Source organism: Rissa tridactyla, chromosome 7 (assembly GCF_028500815.1).
Source record: "Rissa tridactyla isolate bRisTri1 chromosome 7, bRisTri1.patW.cur.20221130, whole genome shotgun sequence".
In the NCBI taxonomy this organism is placed as follows: domain Eukaryota; kingdom Metazoa; phylum Chordata; class Aves; order Charadriiformes; family Laridae; genus Rissa; species Rissa tridactyla.
The window spans coordinates 30,022,421-30,041,464 of record NC_071472.1 but is presented as its reverse complement, the minus strand read 5'-3'; the positions used below and the strand labels follow the sequence as shown (position 1 = coordinate 30,041,464).

The following is a 19,044-nucleotide window of genomic DNA, read 5'->3' as shown; positions in this document are numbered from 1 at the left end:
GAGTAACTTTAATCCCACAGTTAAGAATTATTATGCTGTTTTCCATATAGGGCAAATTTCATCATATCCAACTACAGCACCAATGCAAGATAGTTTTAGACATTCTGGTAACTCTCACAATGGCAAGAGCTCTCAGCCATAAAATACATGACGAAGGATGCAAGTATTACATGCAGTCTTGAAGCTGGCCAACTCAAACTGCACCAACAGCAAGCCTGCCACTTACAAGCATAATATAAGCACTATACCGTAATCTAGCAACTACTCACATCCTCATGCTTAGAATCATAGAATCATAGGGTTGGAAGGGACCTCTGGAGATCATCTAGTCCAACCCCCCTGCCAGAGCAGGGTCACCTACAACAGGTTGCACAGGAACGCATCCAGGCGGGTTTTGAATGTCTCCAGAGTTGGAGACTCCACCACCTCTCTGGACAGCCTGTTCCAGTGCTAGAGAGCATAACAGTGTTATACTGAAGTTACAGACATGAAAGATTATAGGATAAAAGTAGAAAGCGACACCGCAAACTTGTGAAAGAGCACAAGATCCCTCTCACAGCAGTTCTGTGCTGCATTACATGATAAGAAGAATCCCCACCTTTGTGTTTACATTCACCATAATTATGACACAATGCATCTCAAACTTCGCTTATTCACCCAATTTCAACAACATTCTTGTTCTGACAATTCTGACCTCTTTGTTGTCACAAGAATAGAAACATTAGAGATGTAACAACAAAATAACATTTCAATGCTGAATGCCTTTTCTATGTCACAAAAGGTTCTCTTGCCTCACATTCTTTCATTTTTTTATGTGAATTCATTTGCTTTCAAGTTGCCCTAATAGATTGTTACAACTGTATGTTGAGCAAGTTCTACTACCATCAGAAAAAAAAGGGCTTTTCTCTATACCCTAATGAGTGAAAGTGCTGCACAAATGACCTTTTCATTTGACAAGACACGTTTAAATATTATCACCTCTCTACCTATCTAGCTATGTTAATAAATAAAAGTGTTCTGGAAAGGCAAGAAGAGTTTCACAATATGAATAACAGAGAGGCTTTAAGACAGAGAGGCACAGAGAAACCAGGAATTTTCAAGCTGCTTTTAAGACAAGCAATTCTCTCCTTCATTTTGCAGAATGCCCAGCCAACAGCATAACCTCTAATCCTCCACCTTCCTAGACACAGGCAATTGGCTTTTTTGTAACACTCACCATCTTCCAGTCATCTTACTCAACACTTTATCCCTAAAACACAGGAAATACCACCCTCTTTCCCCCCCTACATTCAGCAGAGGAAACATACGCAAACAATTCTTGAAGGATTGTGTTCAAACACAGCCTTAAGTGCATATGAAATCCAGACCAAAATGTCCTTGGAAAAAAACTCCTTCCACTCTGTTTGTAAACAAAAGCAGTACTCACCCTGATTTGTAGAGTATGAGATCCAGAGATGAAAAGCATGATGTAAGAGCTGCGTTACTTAAAACCAAAACAATTAGGTACAAGAAGTTGACTGTTCAAGTGGTGATTTGTTTTGTGCAGAGGCACAAATGTAAAGAATGGCATCTACTTGCTACACAAAAAAAACCCCAAGAAAACAACAAAATAAAAAATAAAAAGAATGCAGTTTGACAAACTAACACAATACATACAAAACAAAAAAAAACCCAACCCTGAATAATCCTTTTTCTATGAATGTATAAATGGTTAAATAATTTATACCTCAGCATTAATTATCTGTCTGTTGATCAAGTGAGTCTATCTTGCATACTCTATACACTCTATAAATCTTACTTAAATGAAGGGTCTTAATATGCTACAAATGTTTACAACAGGCTCATTACAGTGAAAATGTTTGTTTTCAAGGACCTCTGCATTTGGTATATATTATTATAGATTATGTACACAAATAAGTAAAACAAAAATTAGACTTTTATCCCTCTCCCTTGTTCTAGTCATCAAAACTGGATTCACCCTATTGTATTTGTGTTATATATCAAATTATTGACTAAAATAAATGTAAAGACTGTGTATTTAAAAAATCTAAAATGTAAGTTTTAAGCAGGTCATAACATGGTAAAGATTTACAAGAGTTCTATTAACTTGTCCCATCAAATGGTTATAGAAGTGTCCTCAATTTGGAAATGGTTTAAATTAACTATTATAACCACCAGACAACTATGACAGAGATTCAGAGTCTACAGATAATGTTTTACTTTCTGTTATCCAAACTGATAGATTTATACAGATGCACATATAGTCAGAAAGAATTTCTTCTTTGTTTTAGGAAAGGACTGCTCTTATGACAATGCATTGAGAACTTGAAAAAACAAAAGTCTGCAAAAACAACATCCTCACTAGTTTAGGCTGACTACACACTACTCTCTCATTCAGAGTTTGCTCCTCAGAGCTTCTGCATGCTCAATCACTCTGCCCCTTCTGAGAGGGAGTCATTTCACGGGCATCATTTCCCTAAGCACATGAAAGCAAACAGGCCTAAATCTTTGAAGATAATTTCTGAGATCACCAACAGCTGGATAAAGTGAGAAAACTGAAAAGTATATCAGAAAACCGTGCATACTGATTTATCATAGCTAACAAATACAGGTAATGTCACAGTTTTGTGCTTCTCTACAACTCCATTCACTCCCAGTTCTCTAGTTATTAGCTATGGTGGGAAAACCCAATTAATTTCCCTAGCACAATTTCAGCACTTGCGTATATATACTCCACCACATAAAAATCTTTAGTCCTTTTTCCTACATGTGAAATGTATCTAGATCTTGCTTAATTGTCATGAGCAACTTGACAAATTAATTCCCTCTCCTTGGAAGGCCAAACCAACACCAATTTGTGCAGTAAGCATTTCAAAGGAATCAGGATATATGGTATTCAGAATACAGAAAATATATTAAATAGGTGCAATATCCCAAATAATCCAGTGAAATAGATTACAGTGGACAACACAAAACATGTCATATAATGGGCATAAAACTCCATCGTGGACCAATTCAGAAAATTGCAAGGCAAAAACATACGAAAGAAAAAGACAAAACTGCTTATATTCTCATTATTTATTTAAGATGTTTAGCCTTTTTTAGAATGCCATTAAATCCTGAGCCTTAACTCACAGCAATAATTCCACAGATTACGTTAAATAGCATTACCTATCAAACTAAATTTATTATCCATGTATTTTACCCAAGAAAAGTGGAAAACTGGTGTACATAGTTCATACTCTTCACAACTTTATTTGCATATTCTTATATTTTATTATTTATTTTGTGTCAGAAAAAAGAGCCCCTTTTTTGAGGTTCTGCTCATATAGGCATTTTTCAATCTCTGATATCTGTCATCCACCTCAGCCTCCTATTTTTCTGCTAGCAGAGTGGGGGTAAGAGGTTGGCTTTTGGTTTTAGTATTTGCCCTTTTAGATATATTTATAAATAATGAAAATTACTGTAAAGTTTCCATAATGGCATAGTATCTTTAGTATTCTATTATGTAAAAGGTATTTTTCTTCTTTCGGCTAAATACTTTGTGTTCCCACGCACATACTCTCCAGACAGATAAACTTACGTTAACTGATTCAAAATAGCCATTTAATTTAGGATATTTAACATATTTACACTCCCCACAAGTTGCAGCAGACCTGTATTCTTTACCCAATAAAAAAGCAGGTAGACAACAAACTTTTGCACTCTGCAGCATTCTGCCTCACTTATAAAGCTATGGACAAGCTCCACCTCTCATGCCAGCTTACAAATTTACCACCTAGTTAAAAAATTAGAGTGAACTACAAACTTTGCAATATCCAACACCTCTCAAATTTCCAGTTCAAAAGGATACTCTTTGAAATGATTTTGAGAATTTGCACTGTATATTCTGTAAACACATACTATTTAATCATTGTTATTAAAGCAAATCAAGACAAATCTGTGTGCTTTGAATTCATCCTAGACCACTCAGTAATAAATGGCTTTGTATATTTTGTTTGTTAAACAGACTAAAGTTTTCTCTTTGAAAAGACATCAGACTAAAAAAATTCTATTTCAGCTATGTTTATATACCCCTGTCTGCTAAGAACAGCAGTAGCAAGAACAGACTTTGACTGTTCTATGAGACAGACTATACAGAAAGACAAACACTAATTCTGCTTTCAAAAGTCGCATATTACAGAAGGTTATCTGTCATGACCCTTTCATGTTTAACAAGTGTCAGCCTCTACTGCTCACAATTTTCACTAGGGGGGAGCAGAAACATCACCTGGCTTTCACTACTAACCTTCAGGCCCAAAGAGCAGCACCACTGCTGCGCAAAAGCTTGAAATAACCAAGTTTGATGCCTGGTATCTTGAAGAACTTCTCTCTTACCTTACAATCGTCAATCTAACTGCCCTCAGCAGGGATGGGCCCACTCCTTCCCTACTTCATTCCCCCACCTCCCTCTTTTCACGCTCCCGCCATTACTGAGCAAAGACACAATGCTTTTCTTGTCCTAGTTAGTTTTCTGTTGGTTTAGCTAACTGAACTGGCTCATAAATAATGAGATAAGGACCAGACACAGGACAAGGATATAGGTAGAACTAGAAGCAGAAAGATGTTACATCAGCTCAGCAATCTTGCCCCTAAATAGCAGTAAAGCCTGATATTTGCAGCTTTTGACAGGCACTGCTTTAATTTCTAGCCACCTTACATTCCAAAGGTTTACAGGTGAGTAACAGGAAGAATTTATACACTTAGCAATTTTAAATTTAAGTTTTCAAATCTACAAAACCAGACTTTTCCAGGATGGTCCAGCAAGCAGACCATTCAACCTCAATACTTCAACACTGGACAAGCCTGTTAGGGCAGGCCTTTGTAAACCTCAATCTGAATGCCTCTTAGTATTCCTGCACCCAGCACAAAATTCAGAGCCACTGACAGAGCTGCCCAGCTCATAACACACTGGACAAAATGGAAGTTGCTCTCTGCCTTCCATTGCTGGAAAGACTGGGGCAGTCTTCTGAAACCCTCAATCCCATCAGTGAAACTTTAACACTGACAAGCAAGTAAATATTGTTTTTTAAACCTTTCATAAGCCACTCAAAAGCAAAACTTTCTATTTTTTTCTACATAGCTATGATACGAAGATTTCCTTCAACTCTCAAATTCATATTTAAACCACTTTCTTCTCCTTCCTTGAACCCAGTGAACTGGTTCATATTATCACAAAAAACCAAAACATCACAGAAATTCTTGCAAGCTTTATCCTAATTCTTTATCAAAAAAGGTTAACCAAAAAGAATAACAGAAATTAATATCTACTTTGTAATGATGTTTATCAACCTCCCAATAATTTTTCCATAAAACGTTTCCCACAAAATATCAAAAATCAGGATCATCAGCTTATTTTATCATTTATTTCCAACAGAATTCATAATATGACAGATAGTTATAGAAATATAAAAGATAATAGTTCACAATATAGGAAACAGTTCTGAAGTTTATCTATTTCTTCGTTTAAGTATCAGTTTGAAAATTGAAAACAAATGAAATCATTTTGATAACAACAGCATGCAGGTTGAAATAAGCATCTTCAAACAAAAGCACCTCAGTCTTCCCTAAAATCTGTTATAGTATCAGCTGCAATAGCAATTTAATAGCCACGATCTGATCTTCTAAGAGTATAGTTTTAAAAACCTGATGTGATCTATAGCATAAATCAACTTTGACAAAAGAACAGCCAGCTCAAAAATAGACAAAAGACCCCAAAGTTATTCCCAAGAATTTTGACAGAGTTCATACATATTAAAGCAGTAAATTCACAACAAAATTACAAAATACCCTAATAAAAACATTGACATTTACCTACAAGAGATTTTAACTTTAAGAAAATATGCTAAATTTACAACTTCAGCACAAAGCTAGCTTTGGCTATGTGTATAACCAAAAACATACAGGCTACCAAAACCTCAAACCAAATAATATTTGTTTCTCATCCTGCAATTCACTGAGCATAAAATCAACTTCATTACCATAACACTAAGCCAATAATAATAAAACCAACACTTATATTTCAAACTGGAAGACTATTGAGAATAGATATTACAATAACATCTACTGGGAAATAAGCTACAGGAAAAGTGAATAGCATATATAGAGTCCATAGTTCAGAGCGTATCACTATAAATTTGACAGAGCAACTTGCTCATTGCACACGGGAACCAGAAAATCAAGATTTCTCACTGAAATAGGCACAACTCATTTGCAAGAACATATTAGTTCATTCACTTCAAGAAAAAATTGCCAACCTAACCTGTGAGAACCCTGGAAAGAGGAAATGCACCTAAATTCAGTGTGCTGTGATTACATGCTTCATCTGCTGACATGCAGTTTTGCTTCATAAAATATCAGTAGCCCAATGAGTAAAGTTCCAGGTACGGGTATCCAATAAAATATACAGAACTTAGATTACTGAGCAAGAGTTTAATTTCAGATGCACAATTAAGTGTGGAAAGATAGTATTTGAAAACAAAATCCAAGAAAAATGGAATAGCTAGACATAGAGTCTATTGAAAATTTGCTGCAAACCTTGTTACTTAAATCAATGTTTTCTTCAATAAAATATTCTGCTGAATCTAACAGAGTAAGATTTCACTTGCTTAAAGCAGTGACTGGAGAAGCTCTTGTCTTACATGGTGCACCACAGTGGTGCACCACTTCCTGCCTTAAAATCTACAGCGCTAAGCCACAAAGATTAATGACTGCAAACGCAAGTAAAACACAAGCAACAGACAATAAATTTCAGAGAGCTTATTAACTGTAGCATGCAGAAGCTTGCTACTCCAAATTACAATTCTTGATCAATACTATTCAATAACCACAATTTGAAAATAAACTACAGAAGCGAACAACTAGAATGCCACTTGTAACTAACATTTAGGATTACAACACTTAGTTGCATATTTACAACCTGCATATTTACAAATTTTATTTTCCCACCTATACATACAGTATTACCAGCAGCAACTCCCATTACCACTAATAAGATGGCTTATGCTATTTCCACATCCACTCAATAGAGAATCAATCTTACTCTTCCTGAACTCCATGTTGAACTTGTGACACTATTAAATGCATTAAATTTGCTTTCCTGGCAAAACACTGCACAGTTAATGCAAAGGAAAAGTAGATTGGTTTAAGTGATAAATACTTCACCAACTTTGCTAGCTACATCGATTCACCTAAAAGGAACCAGACAAGATGGTCCTATACCTAGATTATCCTCACTAAACTTAGCAACCTATTAACAAGCTCAGTGTAAACCTTGAGTATAGAGACATGCAATAACAATTTATGCAACCATTTAAGCAACAGTATCTTCAAGCAACAGTATCTGCCAACCTTCTTTTAAATTATCAGGTTCTTAAAGTTTAGATACTTGGAGATACAGTAAGTAAAAGGCAAGGAGGAAAAGGAAAAGTAAAGAACCCAAAGAGATCACTAGTATTATTATTGGTTCCTTTATAGTAGCACCAGAATCCACCATGCAGTCACTTACGCCTTAAGGGAGCATGGAGAAAAGAGGATTGTGAAACCTCTTGCAGGCTGAACATGAGAGAGCACCAGAGGGGAGACACTGAAGAAAGTAGTAAGACTTTCACTTAGTTAGCCAGCTACTTCAAATTTGCAGAAAGCATCACTTCTTGAAATCAAAAGAACAGTGGCCACATACAGTCTTATTAATTGTTAAGCTTAGTTTCCCTTTAATTGTTGGTATTTATTGATAACGACCAACACAAGTAATTGTTAACAGGAAGTGTACGGAAGAAATATCCCCTTAGGCGTATGTATGGGGTTTACGTGGCAAGGTTTTGGTAGCAGTGTGGCTGCAGGGGTGGCCTCTGTGAGAAGAGACCGGGAGCTGCACCCATGTCAGACAGAGCCAGTTCTAGCCAGCTCCAAAACAGACCCACCACTGGCCAAAGCTGAGCTGGACAGTGATGCTGGTGGTGCCTCTGTGATAACATATTTAAGAAAGAGTAAAAAACACTGCGAAGCAGCTGTGACAGAGAGGAGTGAGAAAAATTGGAGTGAAACAACGCTGCAGACACCAAAGTCAGAGAAGGAGGCTGGGGAGGAGGTATTTCCAGGCACTGGAGCGGAGATCCCCCTGCAGCTCATGGAGATGACCATGGTAACACAGGTTATCCCCCTGCAGCTGATGGAGGACCATGGTGGAGCAGATATCCACACTGCAGCCCATGGAGGACCCCATGCTGCAGCAGAGGGATATGATCTGAATAAAGCTGCAGCCCATTCAGAGCCCAGGTTGGAGCAGGCTCCTGGCAGGAGCTGTGGCCTATGGAGAGGAGTCCATGCAGGAGCAGGTTTTCCAGCAGGAACTATAGCCCATGGAAGACCCACACTGGAGCACTCTGTTTCTGCAGGACTGTAACTTGTTGGGAAGGATCCATGATGGAGCAGTTCTTGAAGAACTGCAGCCCATGGGAAGGACCCATGCTGGAACACTTTGTGAAGGACTGTATCCTGTGGTAGGGACCCCACGCTGGAGCAGTGGAAGCGTGTGAGGAGTAATGAGTGGCAGAGACAAAGTGCCACTGACGACAACCTGACCACAATCCCCATTCCCCATCCCCCTGCACCACTCTGGAAGAGGAGGCAGAAGAGTTGGGAATGAAGGAGTGAAGTTGAGCCTGAGAAGAAGGGAGGAGTGGGGGAAAGGTGGTTTTAGTTTGGGTTTTGTCTCTCACTATCCTACTCTATTTCTAATTGGCAATAAATTAATATTCCTCAAGTCAAGTCTCTTTTGCCCATGACAGTAATCGGTGAGCAATCTCCCTGTCCTTATTTCAACCCATGAGCTTTTTTTTTCTTACTTTCTCCTGTTGTTCTGCTGAGGATGGAGAATGAGAATTGCTTGGTAGGCACCTGGTAGACAGTCAAGGTTAACCCACCATAGCATACTACTTCAATTTTAAAATCATACAGTTTCTATGAAGTCCTACCATAGCCTGGTATTCACTCATTGCCCTTAGGAGAAAGATACTATAGCGTATTGTCCGCACATCCGTTATTGATATTTCATTAGTTTCCCAGTAATTTTAAAGGGTTTCAACTTGTCAGCATTTTCCTGAAGTTGTAGACTAATATTCACTGGAGCTAAACAATATCTACTTTCATGCCTGCAGAACAAGTGTTCCATCAATGCTAAGCTTCATCACCTCTTCACCAAAGCTGGATTATAAAAGAAACAAGTTTAAGGAACAGAAAGGTTGAAACAACTTTCCTCTGATATTTACATTTCTGATTGTTAAATAAATTTTACAAATCTAACTTGGTTGCCTTTGTAAAGGTGATACACATCTCATCTTCAATAAAGAGAACAGAGATCTTTCTTGAACTTGTTTATAAACCATAATACCTGCAATTCCCTATACACTTACACAAGTTATATACTGGTACCAGTCACTACAAGCAACTCTGCAGAAATTTCACATTACTGAAGCTATAACCACTAAGTTACTATTTGTAAAGGACCACCATTTCTGTAATTTAAAACTAGTACGCTAATAGATGACTTATTCTCTTGTTCAGCCTACTGGAAGATGCTTCCAAATCTACGGCTGCTCGGTTTTGCTTAGAAGGTCTAATTAAAATTAAGAGATAGTAGCAAACAACTATGAAACTCATTGATTTACAGACTGCAGTAAAATCACTGAGAAATAAGTAGTTTTCACCTTTATGTCTATTTAAATAAAGCTATCTGCAGGAGCTGAAAGCAGGTACTTCTAATAACCAGAAGGATAGAATATTAAGAACAGCAGTAAAAATCCCCTTCCCATCCTTTCCCTCACAAACACCAGCAGGCTGTTTCTGTACGTAAAATGCAACACAGTCATGGCAACCTGAAGACTACGAAGAGAGGAAAACCAGAAGCTCACTCTTCAGTCTCTAGAGCTGACAAGTAAAGCATAATAATCTTGAAAGGCTAAGAAATACAGAGCCTTTTAGAAGAATCTGGACAACACTGCACACAGAAATCCTACGCTCCTTCTGAAAGCTGAGCAGGGCACAGAGGCTTAGCTTTTCACTCAATTCTGCATGCTAACTTTGGTGGTGGGACTTCCCCCTACCCCAGATCTGTTCCTGATAGACAGTTACGGGCTGAAATGCCTCCATCTGGTAATTTTTTATGACTCTCTTAACAAAGAGCTAGCAGACACAACCATTCAGTCACTCTAGAAAGCTCCATGCATTTTACAAAATGAAAAGCTGATTTTTTAAAAGAGCGATGATCACAAGAAACAAGCAAAACATTATTCCAGAATAGACTTATACAGGACAAGCTCAAAGAAACTGGACAGTCCAAGATAATGTTGGAATTTATGTTAGTATACCAGTAACAAGATGTGCAAATCACAAAATTGCTTGGTCTTGTTACTTACACCATCATAACTAGAATTTTTGTTTAGGATACTCCTGAACAAAAATCATGCAGGAATATGAAAATTTTGTAAACACAGCACACTGTCCAGTATAACTATTCTCTGTTTTTTATGAAAGACCCAGATAAATCCATGTAGACTGCAAATATGGTCTTTTTTTATAATATCAAGTACATCAGATAATTAAGTTTTATAGAATAACTCTGTTGCAGTTTAGACTGAGACTGAACTTTGTAACAGAGGACACAGCACTGGTACATAAAGTGTTGAACAGACAGTATAAAATTTAACCTGTGATTGACATCATGTCAGATACCAGAAAAACATTCTCTGAAATAAAAATGTGTGTCTTCCTCTTCTCTTTTAGAGAGACATAGAAATATGTCTCCCTGACAATATTTCTCTCTATGACATAGAAATAGCATGTATAATTTCTCAGTTATTAGAAGAATAAGACCTTTTTGGCAAGAAAAGTTATTTGATTTCTGTAGTAACGCAAGCAGATTAAAGTGACCAATTTATGCATTTATGCTTAAAACCAAATTATTAAAACATTATTAACGTAGAATCATAATCACAGGAAATGTATTAAACTAATTGCTGTAGTATGCAAATTGAAATTATACTTCAAGTTTTTCTTCTGTCAATTTACTTTCCTGTTTAATGGAGTAGTGTCTCCTGAAAAATACACCAGCTTACCAGGTAACTGATTGGCTGGAAGGCTGTGAGTCCAACTTACACAGTGGGAAAATTTAAAAAGAACAACCATTGGTGAAGAACAATGAATGAAAAAAAATATTTTTCCCAAATAGTAGCCTTTCCTCCGTCATTGCTGCAGGTCCATTTATCAAATATTTGCTGTATTTCCTATCATTTCCCACAAAACTTTAAGCTGATGTGCTCTGATATACTGTATCATAGACTCAAGGGAAGGTAACAATTTATGTAACATTCCCTGTTGCTGAAGTAATGGAGCTCACCAAGTATCAATCATAATTTGGATAAACACTGACAGAATTTTTAAAAATGGATTTTTCATTTCGTAAGTCAAATGAGTTGCAGTCACCACAACTCTACTACTATGACCTATCAATTTCCACACGTAAGAGATTACATGTTACATTATTTTGAAGCTGCTATGATGTTGCTAATGGAAGGAAAGAGAAAAAACACATTCACTTCAGCACCGAACTTCAAATTATCTGTTAAACTGACCTATGCCTCCACTGACTTTTGCAACAGTTTTTATACTTGACAATAAAACCTCAAAGCATCATCTGACACAAAAAGAGAAGGAAGCGGCTTGTCTACTGGAAAACACAGGCCAATGCAGCCTTCAATGTCCCCATTACCGCACTATCATCCTGCAGATCAAGTTCAGATCTCGGAGAGCTTCTGAGACTCCTCTAGGAGATCTCAAGAATATCCACGACAAAACCTTCTGTCAACAACGAAATGCTGAAGGATTACAATAGAATTAGTCCACCTTCACTACATGACTTTCCGGATGATTACTCTTCCACATGCTTCCAAGCTATCACATGCCCATCTTCACTACAAAATACAAGGCTGCTGTTTTTGAATATAATTTGGACTTAATTGCCCATAATAGCTTTGGAATAATTATTATTATTAGAAGCAAAATCTCCAACTAACCAATAGTTATATCAATTTACCTATTCCCACTCTTGCAGAGAAGAAAAAATCAGCTTTGTATAAGATCCTGCGCAGGAGTTTATGTAGTTCTGGTACTGTGAAGGTGGGGTGGGTTCACTGACAGATTTTTTACTAGGGGACTCGCATCACTAAATCCAGAATCCCCTCATACTGGACCTCTTCTCTACAATAATCCCACTCTATGGTCTTTCAGCCAATTCCAAAGGCTAGAGCCTGGCTGACGTCCTCCATTCTCCACTTGTTTAAAATTTAAACATGTTCATGCTGTGACCCATACTGCACATCACAGTCAACACTCACAATACAATTTCATTCTTTCATTCTCACCTCCCCCTTAAAGCTCTCTGTTGTCACGATGCTTAGATAAATTGCCAACAGTCGGGGTATTGCTGTGTGGTGGCCAGAATCCATCAGGCTGACCAAGAGTGCTTCATTCTTTTCCTTCACTCACCATCTGTCTGTATCCATCTCCTATTATCTTAGACTGTCCTTACAGACTGTATGCTGTCTGGGGCAATAACCATATTTTTTTGTTCTCTATTTGTACAAAACAACATAGAGTTCTCTGTAGTTTTTATTAAAACAATAAAAGCGGAGCTGTTCAATACAGATTTTCTAAACTTTGGTTTATAGGAAGAACACAAAAAAGGGTCAGAGAAAGAACAAAAAAGCTCCAAACTACATCCACCTCTTCCTGTCCAGTTCTGCCTTTCAAGACTCCTCTCCCCTATTCCAGAAAAATCAGTTTCTCAGTTTTCAAAAAAGCATACATTTAAATACATGTATGTCACGTTATGACTGTAAGAAAATATTTCAATATATTTCTCTTAAGGAACACAAGTCCCACTAATTCAACATAGGAAAAGTTATTACATAATAGAAAACATCTATGTAGTTTCACTGTAATTGACGTGTTTTGTAAATGACCCAAAATATGCAAAGTCTTCTCTCTGAAGGGCAGCTGGTCACTCAACAATTCAAAAGAAATAGAGCTTTTTTACAGGGACATTTTTAAGTACTCTCTGTCACTGGTTAAATATTTTCTCCCATTTTCGCTGCTAGAATAATCTTACCACAGATCTCATCCCTACTTGTCGTCTGGAAACACACAAGCACTCTCCACTTAAGGGACTGAAAGCAAAAATAAAACTGGGACCCTTTGTACTTCTCTCAACAGTGGCGGCACAAACCCACCTCCCCCTCCTTTCATTCCTACAGACTCAGACCCTTCTTAGGAATGACGGACAGGTAATATTTCTTCTGTTTGTTTGTTTTGGGGGAACTCTTTCATTTGGCCCTACAATCACTATCAGAGAAAACTGACTATATTTTGCTTCTCTTCTTAGTAAAAAGAGAAACAGAGGAAAAATCCAAAGTCCTAACATCAACCTGGCAAAAATCACATGCTGCAGTAGCAACTTGTGCTTGATCTCTTTCTCCCTAATTCTGTATCATCTCCACTACATCACACTTTCATCCCGCACCTATCACTTGGTAGCTGCCCATCCTATCGAATACTGCGGCGCTACTTGGGAAGGGAAATATAAACCGTCAGGCATATCCCAATTAAAATGTGTGTCATTGTGCTCTAAATTAACAAGCACGAATACTGTATTTACAGCAGTCAGATATCGCCTCGGTTTATCACATCATCTCAGTGCTGTCAGCAAAGGGGAGTGGAAGGTGGGAAGGGAACGAAAAGGAGCGACAGAGACACAATACGAAATAAATATTCAACACGCTCACAAAGTGGAAGGAATTTAATTTAGAAATCAATTAAATATTTAAACGCCTCGTCACGCCGGGGTAGTTCATTCTGGAGGTGAACCGGCTTTCCACGTTCCCGGGCTGCAGCAGCCGGTGCCACCCGCCTGTCACCCTCCCATCGCCAAGGGGACGGGGGTAGCACGACCCCGCTCCCCTCACCCGCCCGCCCGCCCACCCGGGACCGGGGGCAGCCTCACGGCAAACGGCTGGGGGACACACACACGATCCTGCCCGGCCGGGGCTGCCCACCCTCCGCCGCCTCAGCGCCGCGCCGCCGGGGCCACCGACCGTTAGGCGGTGGAAGGCGACCGTTAGGCGAGGACGGCGACCGTTAGGCTGCGCACGCCCCGCCCCCCTCTCCGCCGCACCTGGATGTAGTTGGTCTCGCAGTACTCGGCCACCCGCTCCAGGTTCGTGTAGCTGTCGAACAGGGCCCGGCGCCCCCCCGGGATCTCCTCCTCCAGCAGCATCTGCAGCTCCGCCATCTTCACATCCTCTCACCCCGTCCGTCCGTCCGTCCGTCCGTCCCTCCTCCTCCTCCTCCCGTCCCCCCCCCCCCTCCGCCCCCTGCCCCCTCCGCGCGCGCGCTCGCGCCGCCACCCACCCACCCCCCACCCCCACGGCGCTACCCGCCGCCCGGGCCCGGCCTCGCGCCGCGGGCAGGGAGCGCGCGCCAGACCCCCACCGCGGCGGGGGCGGGGCGCGGCCGGGCAACACCTCCTGCGCATGCGCACGCCCCCCCGCCCCCCCCCCTCACGCCCCCTCCCGGGCGCCCACTTCCGGCCCGGTGGAGCGCGGCGGGCGGCATCCGGGAGGGACCGGGCCGGGTCGCACCTCGCGGCCGGAGACGAGGGGAGGGGGCCCTCCCGCCTCCTTCACCGTGAGCATCTCGTAAGAAAAGCCCCTGGAATGAGTGAATCCTGTGTTATTTTATTTTAGGGGTTTCTTTTAATGGCCGTTCGCAGGTAGGGGCTCGGGCCCCGCACTCTCGCCCCGGTAGCGGCAGCGAGTGTCTCACCGAGCGGTTGCCCTCGGGGTGTCCCCCGGCACCAGAGCTGGCACCAGCTGCCGCGGCCCAGCATTAGTCCGAAGGGCCGACACCAAATAGAGATGTGTGTTTTCATTTTGGGAAGTCTTGGCTTTTTCTTTTTTTCATCGTTCTGGATTAATTTACTCAATGGCAGCCTGCTAGCCTGCCCTTTCCAGAGACATGGGTCTAACACCACATCTACTGATATCACTGGAAGCTTTGTCTTTGAATACAATGGGAGCTAGGGTCAGACCCTCATGCTTTTAACGTAGCTGCTGCTCAGCTCTTCTGATCAGCAGAGGAAGAACAAAATGTTTCTTTTGTGTGGATTCTGTCTGAAAAGCTGCCATTGTACAGGGGCGAGAGGAAGGGTAAATTCTCAGCCGCCAAGTAGTCAGCTTTTCAACTTTAACAGAGAAAAGTGTATAATGAAGGGTCAGCAGAAACAGAGGAAGGACAGCCTCATGGCTGAAACACAACACTGAAGACATGAGTTAGGAGATCTGTTTGGTCAGTTCCTGGCTTTAACACTGACTTCCTTTGTGTCCCAGGCAAGTCCCTCAGTATCTCTACAATTCTGACGAAAATTCCCACCCTTAGAGAAACGTGGAAGGCTTTCCCACTGAATTCCTTCACCTGAACCTAAAAGTAGCATTTCTCCCACAAAAAAAAACACAAAACCAACAAAAACAAACCCCCAAAAATGTAATTAGCCCTCTCAGCAGAAGTGTCCCAGCTTTCTCTAGGGGAGCTCATTTGTCTCTTTGAAATCAATTGCAGCTGTGATTACTTGCCTCATGTTCCCATGAGACTCCACAGAGCTCCTGCTGCTTCTGTAAGTGCAGCCCTGGGTTATTTGACATGCCTTATGTACTCTGATACGGCAGCCTGGTATCTTCCCAGCCTTCATGTTACAGACACTTCTGTGGTAGTCATGAGCTAGAGAAGATCCAGTGCTGTGGTCCTTGTACACCAACCTGGTACTGTGGGAACAGTTGTTCTCATGCCTTGAAAGCTGTTGCAAAGGCATCCAGCTAGATATGCCTGGCCTCCAGGTGACTTCTAGAATTACAGATTGCAAACACCTGGTGGGGTCAAGCAACAAACGTGTAGTCTTTGGGCCAGGCCTTTTAAGTTTCTTCCCTTAAAAGAAAAAAGATATAGAAATCCCTGCCCCGAGGGATGTCTGCCTGGAGACATTTCCTCTTAGCTTGCTTAGTTCTCCCATGTGAAGGATGAGTCAGGCAGAGTGTTCATTATACTGCTTTAAAAACCCTCCTGTGTAAAGCATTTTTCTCCCATTTTTTTAAATATGGGCTAAAATTCGCAACTTCCAACTACTTGATTGTGTGTTTTAATTTTTCTACAAGCAGCTCAAGTGCCACGGGTAATTCATATTTTACAGCTGTGGTAGTTTTGATCTCACAAAAAGGCTTAAGAATCACAAGACACCCTGCTAGAGACCCCCACACACACCATGTGTGGGGAGATGACTGGTGACTGCTTAAGAGCACCCATACCCTGTCACCCAGCAGCCATGCCTCAGCGTAGAGCTGTGCTAGCATGGTGTCAGGCTGCCTGCAGCTCTCCGCAATGGGTACTGGCACTCCCTGCCCTCAAACGACCAAGGACTGAAGAAGTGGGTGTCATGCAGCCTTGTTCTTGGTGCCGTCTACCCCCAAAGTTTGTGAACCATGAGTTATACACCAAAAAAACCCTGATTTTGCTGCAGTTAAAGAATAAATCCTGGTTGCCAGCCCCCCTGCTGATTGATTGAGAGAGCTGATCTGAGCCTTTGCTGCAAGGGCTCCAGGAAGAAAAGCCAACCAAATCAACTCAAAAAGGGCTCCTGTACAGCGTGGAGCTCCAAGGCTTGTCCCACACCTCCAAGAATCAGCCATGGCCAGGCCTCCACCTTACCCTAGAGCCTGCAAACTGATGAGTAACACCTTCACACTTCAGTAATGAGCCCCACGCTCCCTCCTCTACAGTAGCTTCAGCTTGGACTCTGCTCGCATCACATCTGCTGCTGCAGCTCCAGGAGTTGTTCACACCCACACTCCCAGGACTCTTCATGTTTGCACCAGGCTGGAGGCAGGCTGAGGCTTTCCTCCTCCATTCATTTGCTTCTCAGGTGTGAAGTCAAGCTGTCATTTGGCAGCTCCCCAGTAAGCCTGCATGATCTTTCCCTTGGCAAAAGGAGAAAGCTGTCAAGATGTAAGGACGAAGGTTCTCCAAAGATGCTGGTAGGAGTTTTAACCTGGATTACAAGCACCAGACTATAGGGAGGGGAAACTGTTAATTGTATCATCTCCTCTCTGTGCTTTTGGGTGCCATCAGGGCCTGCTTTCTGTGGAAACTTGGAGAGCGCGTCTGCTCTCAGGTCTGCACTCAGCGTCACCAGCCTTCTTACAGGGAGCTCCCACCTGCAGGTCAGGAGCCTCTTGACCTCTCAGTGGCCCTGCTGGTGGTTTTTCGGGTGTAAGAAAAAGCATTATCTGAAATATGTGGAGACAGCTGTTCACCAGAGTAGCTGGACTAACCTGTCTGTGTAATTAGGTGCTTGTTATCACAGCATGTTTACATTTTAATAGGGTACTCTTTTGTGGATTTAAATTTAAATATGAAGAGCCCTCCTGTCAGAATAATGGCCATCCTGTAATCCTCTGTACACACACCAAAAATAATTAGAAATATTGTTTAAATTAGACCAACTGAATCCAACTACCACTTCCCTAAATTTACATAAATGACTTCCCATCTGTCAAGTGATGTGCTAAACTAATTTTAAATTTTTATACTCCCTCAGCGCTAATTACAGCATTATACACTTTAACTTTTCCAACTTTTTTTTTAATCCTTTTGTGCAAGATTTCCCCTTAGATCAATATCTTCAAGACTGGGAAGCAAATGTGTTTTCCACCTAAACATGCCGTTCAAACAGTCACCAGAAAATAGAAAGGCAAGCATCTAACTGGAGACTCCAAATTGGAGGTCAAGATCCAAAAGCACAGGGAGAGCACTATTCTTCCAGGTTCTTTCACATGCATTAGGTTTTTACCTCTGCCAATCACACAAGGGAGTCCCCGGCTCACAAAAACTTGCAGAGACAAGCAGATCCTTTGGTCATGTGCAATCTTGCAGCTGGGCACTTTGTGTGCATGTCCCACATACCACACTTTGAATTACCAATTCATAATTAGAGTAAAGTAATAATGGAGTAGCTCAAATGCCACCTATTTTTTGCACCACAGTAAGAAATCACAATCAAAAGCCTCTTCCATTTTCTTTGCTATATGGAAAACCGAACAGCACAATCACCACGTCAGGGTATATAAGTAAACATCTCAGTTAGACAGATGACCAGGTCAGACCTCTGACAGATCCTGCTGCAGGTCTGCAGTTCACTTGTGTAAATAACTCTGCTCTAGTTTTATGAGGTTCCCATTTCTGAGCATTTTTCCCTTCCCCCCCCCCCCCCAATTTTGGAAACAGTAGAAACAAAAGCCGAAAATCCCTGTGCTTGCTGCATCACATGGAGCTGAGCAGATCTGCAGCTGGATAACCGACAAAGGACTCTGACACCGAATATACAGTCATGTATACTAATCATATACATAGGCCCATGCCCTTTAGCCAGCAGGTAACATTTACTGGAGGGGTAAGGGACGGAGGGAAAACTGGAGAATTGAAGAAAATAGTCTGTAACTGAAGTATGTACCTTCACTCCCTCAACAAAGACAAAGTCATGCCATTCTGCTCGCTTCACATAGTGTCTGGCTCTGCCCCTGGCTGGCTGGCGCGGCTTTGCCAGTCTCATAATCCAAAGCACCTGAAGGGAACAGCAGCTTATTTAACTCCCATGGCTATTCCAGAATGCCAGGGGTGGCCCTCCGGCACAGAATGCAGCTCAAACACATCCAGTGCTGCAACAAACGGTGTCAAGATCCCGAGGCGTCTTAAACACACAGCCCCCAGCCCTCACTAAAACAGAATGAAAAACCCACACACCCTGCAGCTCCACATTCTCCTCCTGCTTCCTCGGGCATTCAGCAGTTCGCTGGGCAATCAAGACTGTAACCACAGATAACCTCTCTGCTTATGAGATACCGCGAT

At 41.3% G+C, this 19,044-nt stretch overlaps 1 protein-coding gene across 6 annotated transcripts in view; it reads right to left on the bottom strand.

Moving 5' to 3' along the window:
• Positions 1–14,437, bottom strand: part of ABI2 (abl interactor 2) — a 72,720-nt gene extending 58,283 nt beyond the window's left edge. For all 6 annotated transcript variants that reach the window (XM_054210042.1, XM_054210043.1, XM_054210037.1 and 3 more), the window contains exon 1: positions 14,267–14,437. In XM_054210042.1, coding sequence (XP_054066017.1) covers positions 14,267–14,383 — 117 coding nt within the window. In that variant the 5' untranslated portion in view covers positions 14,384–14,437. The remainder of the gene's footprint in view (positions 1–14,266) is intronic.
• Between the last annotated feature and the right edge of the window lie 4,607 nt (positions 14,438–19,044).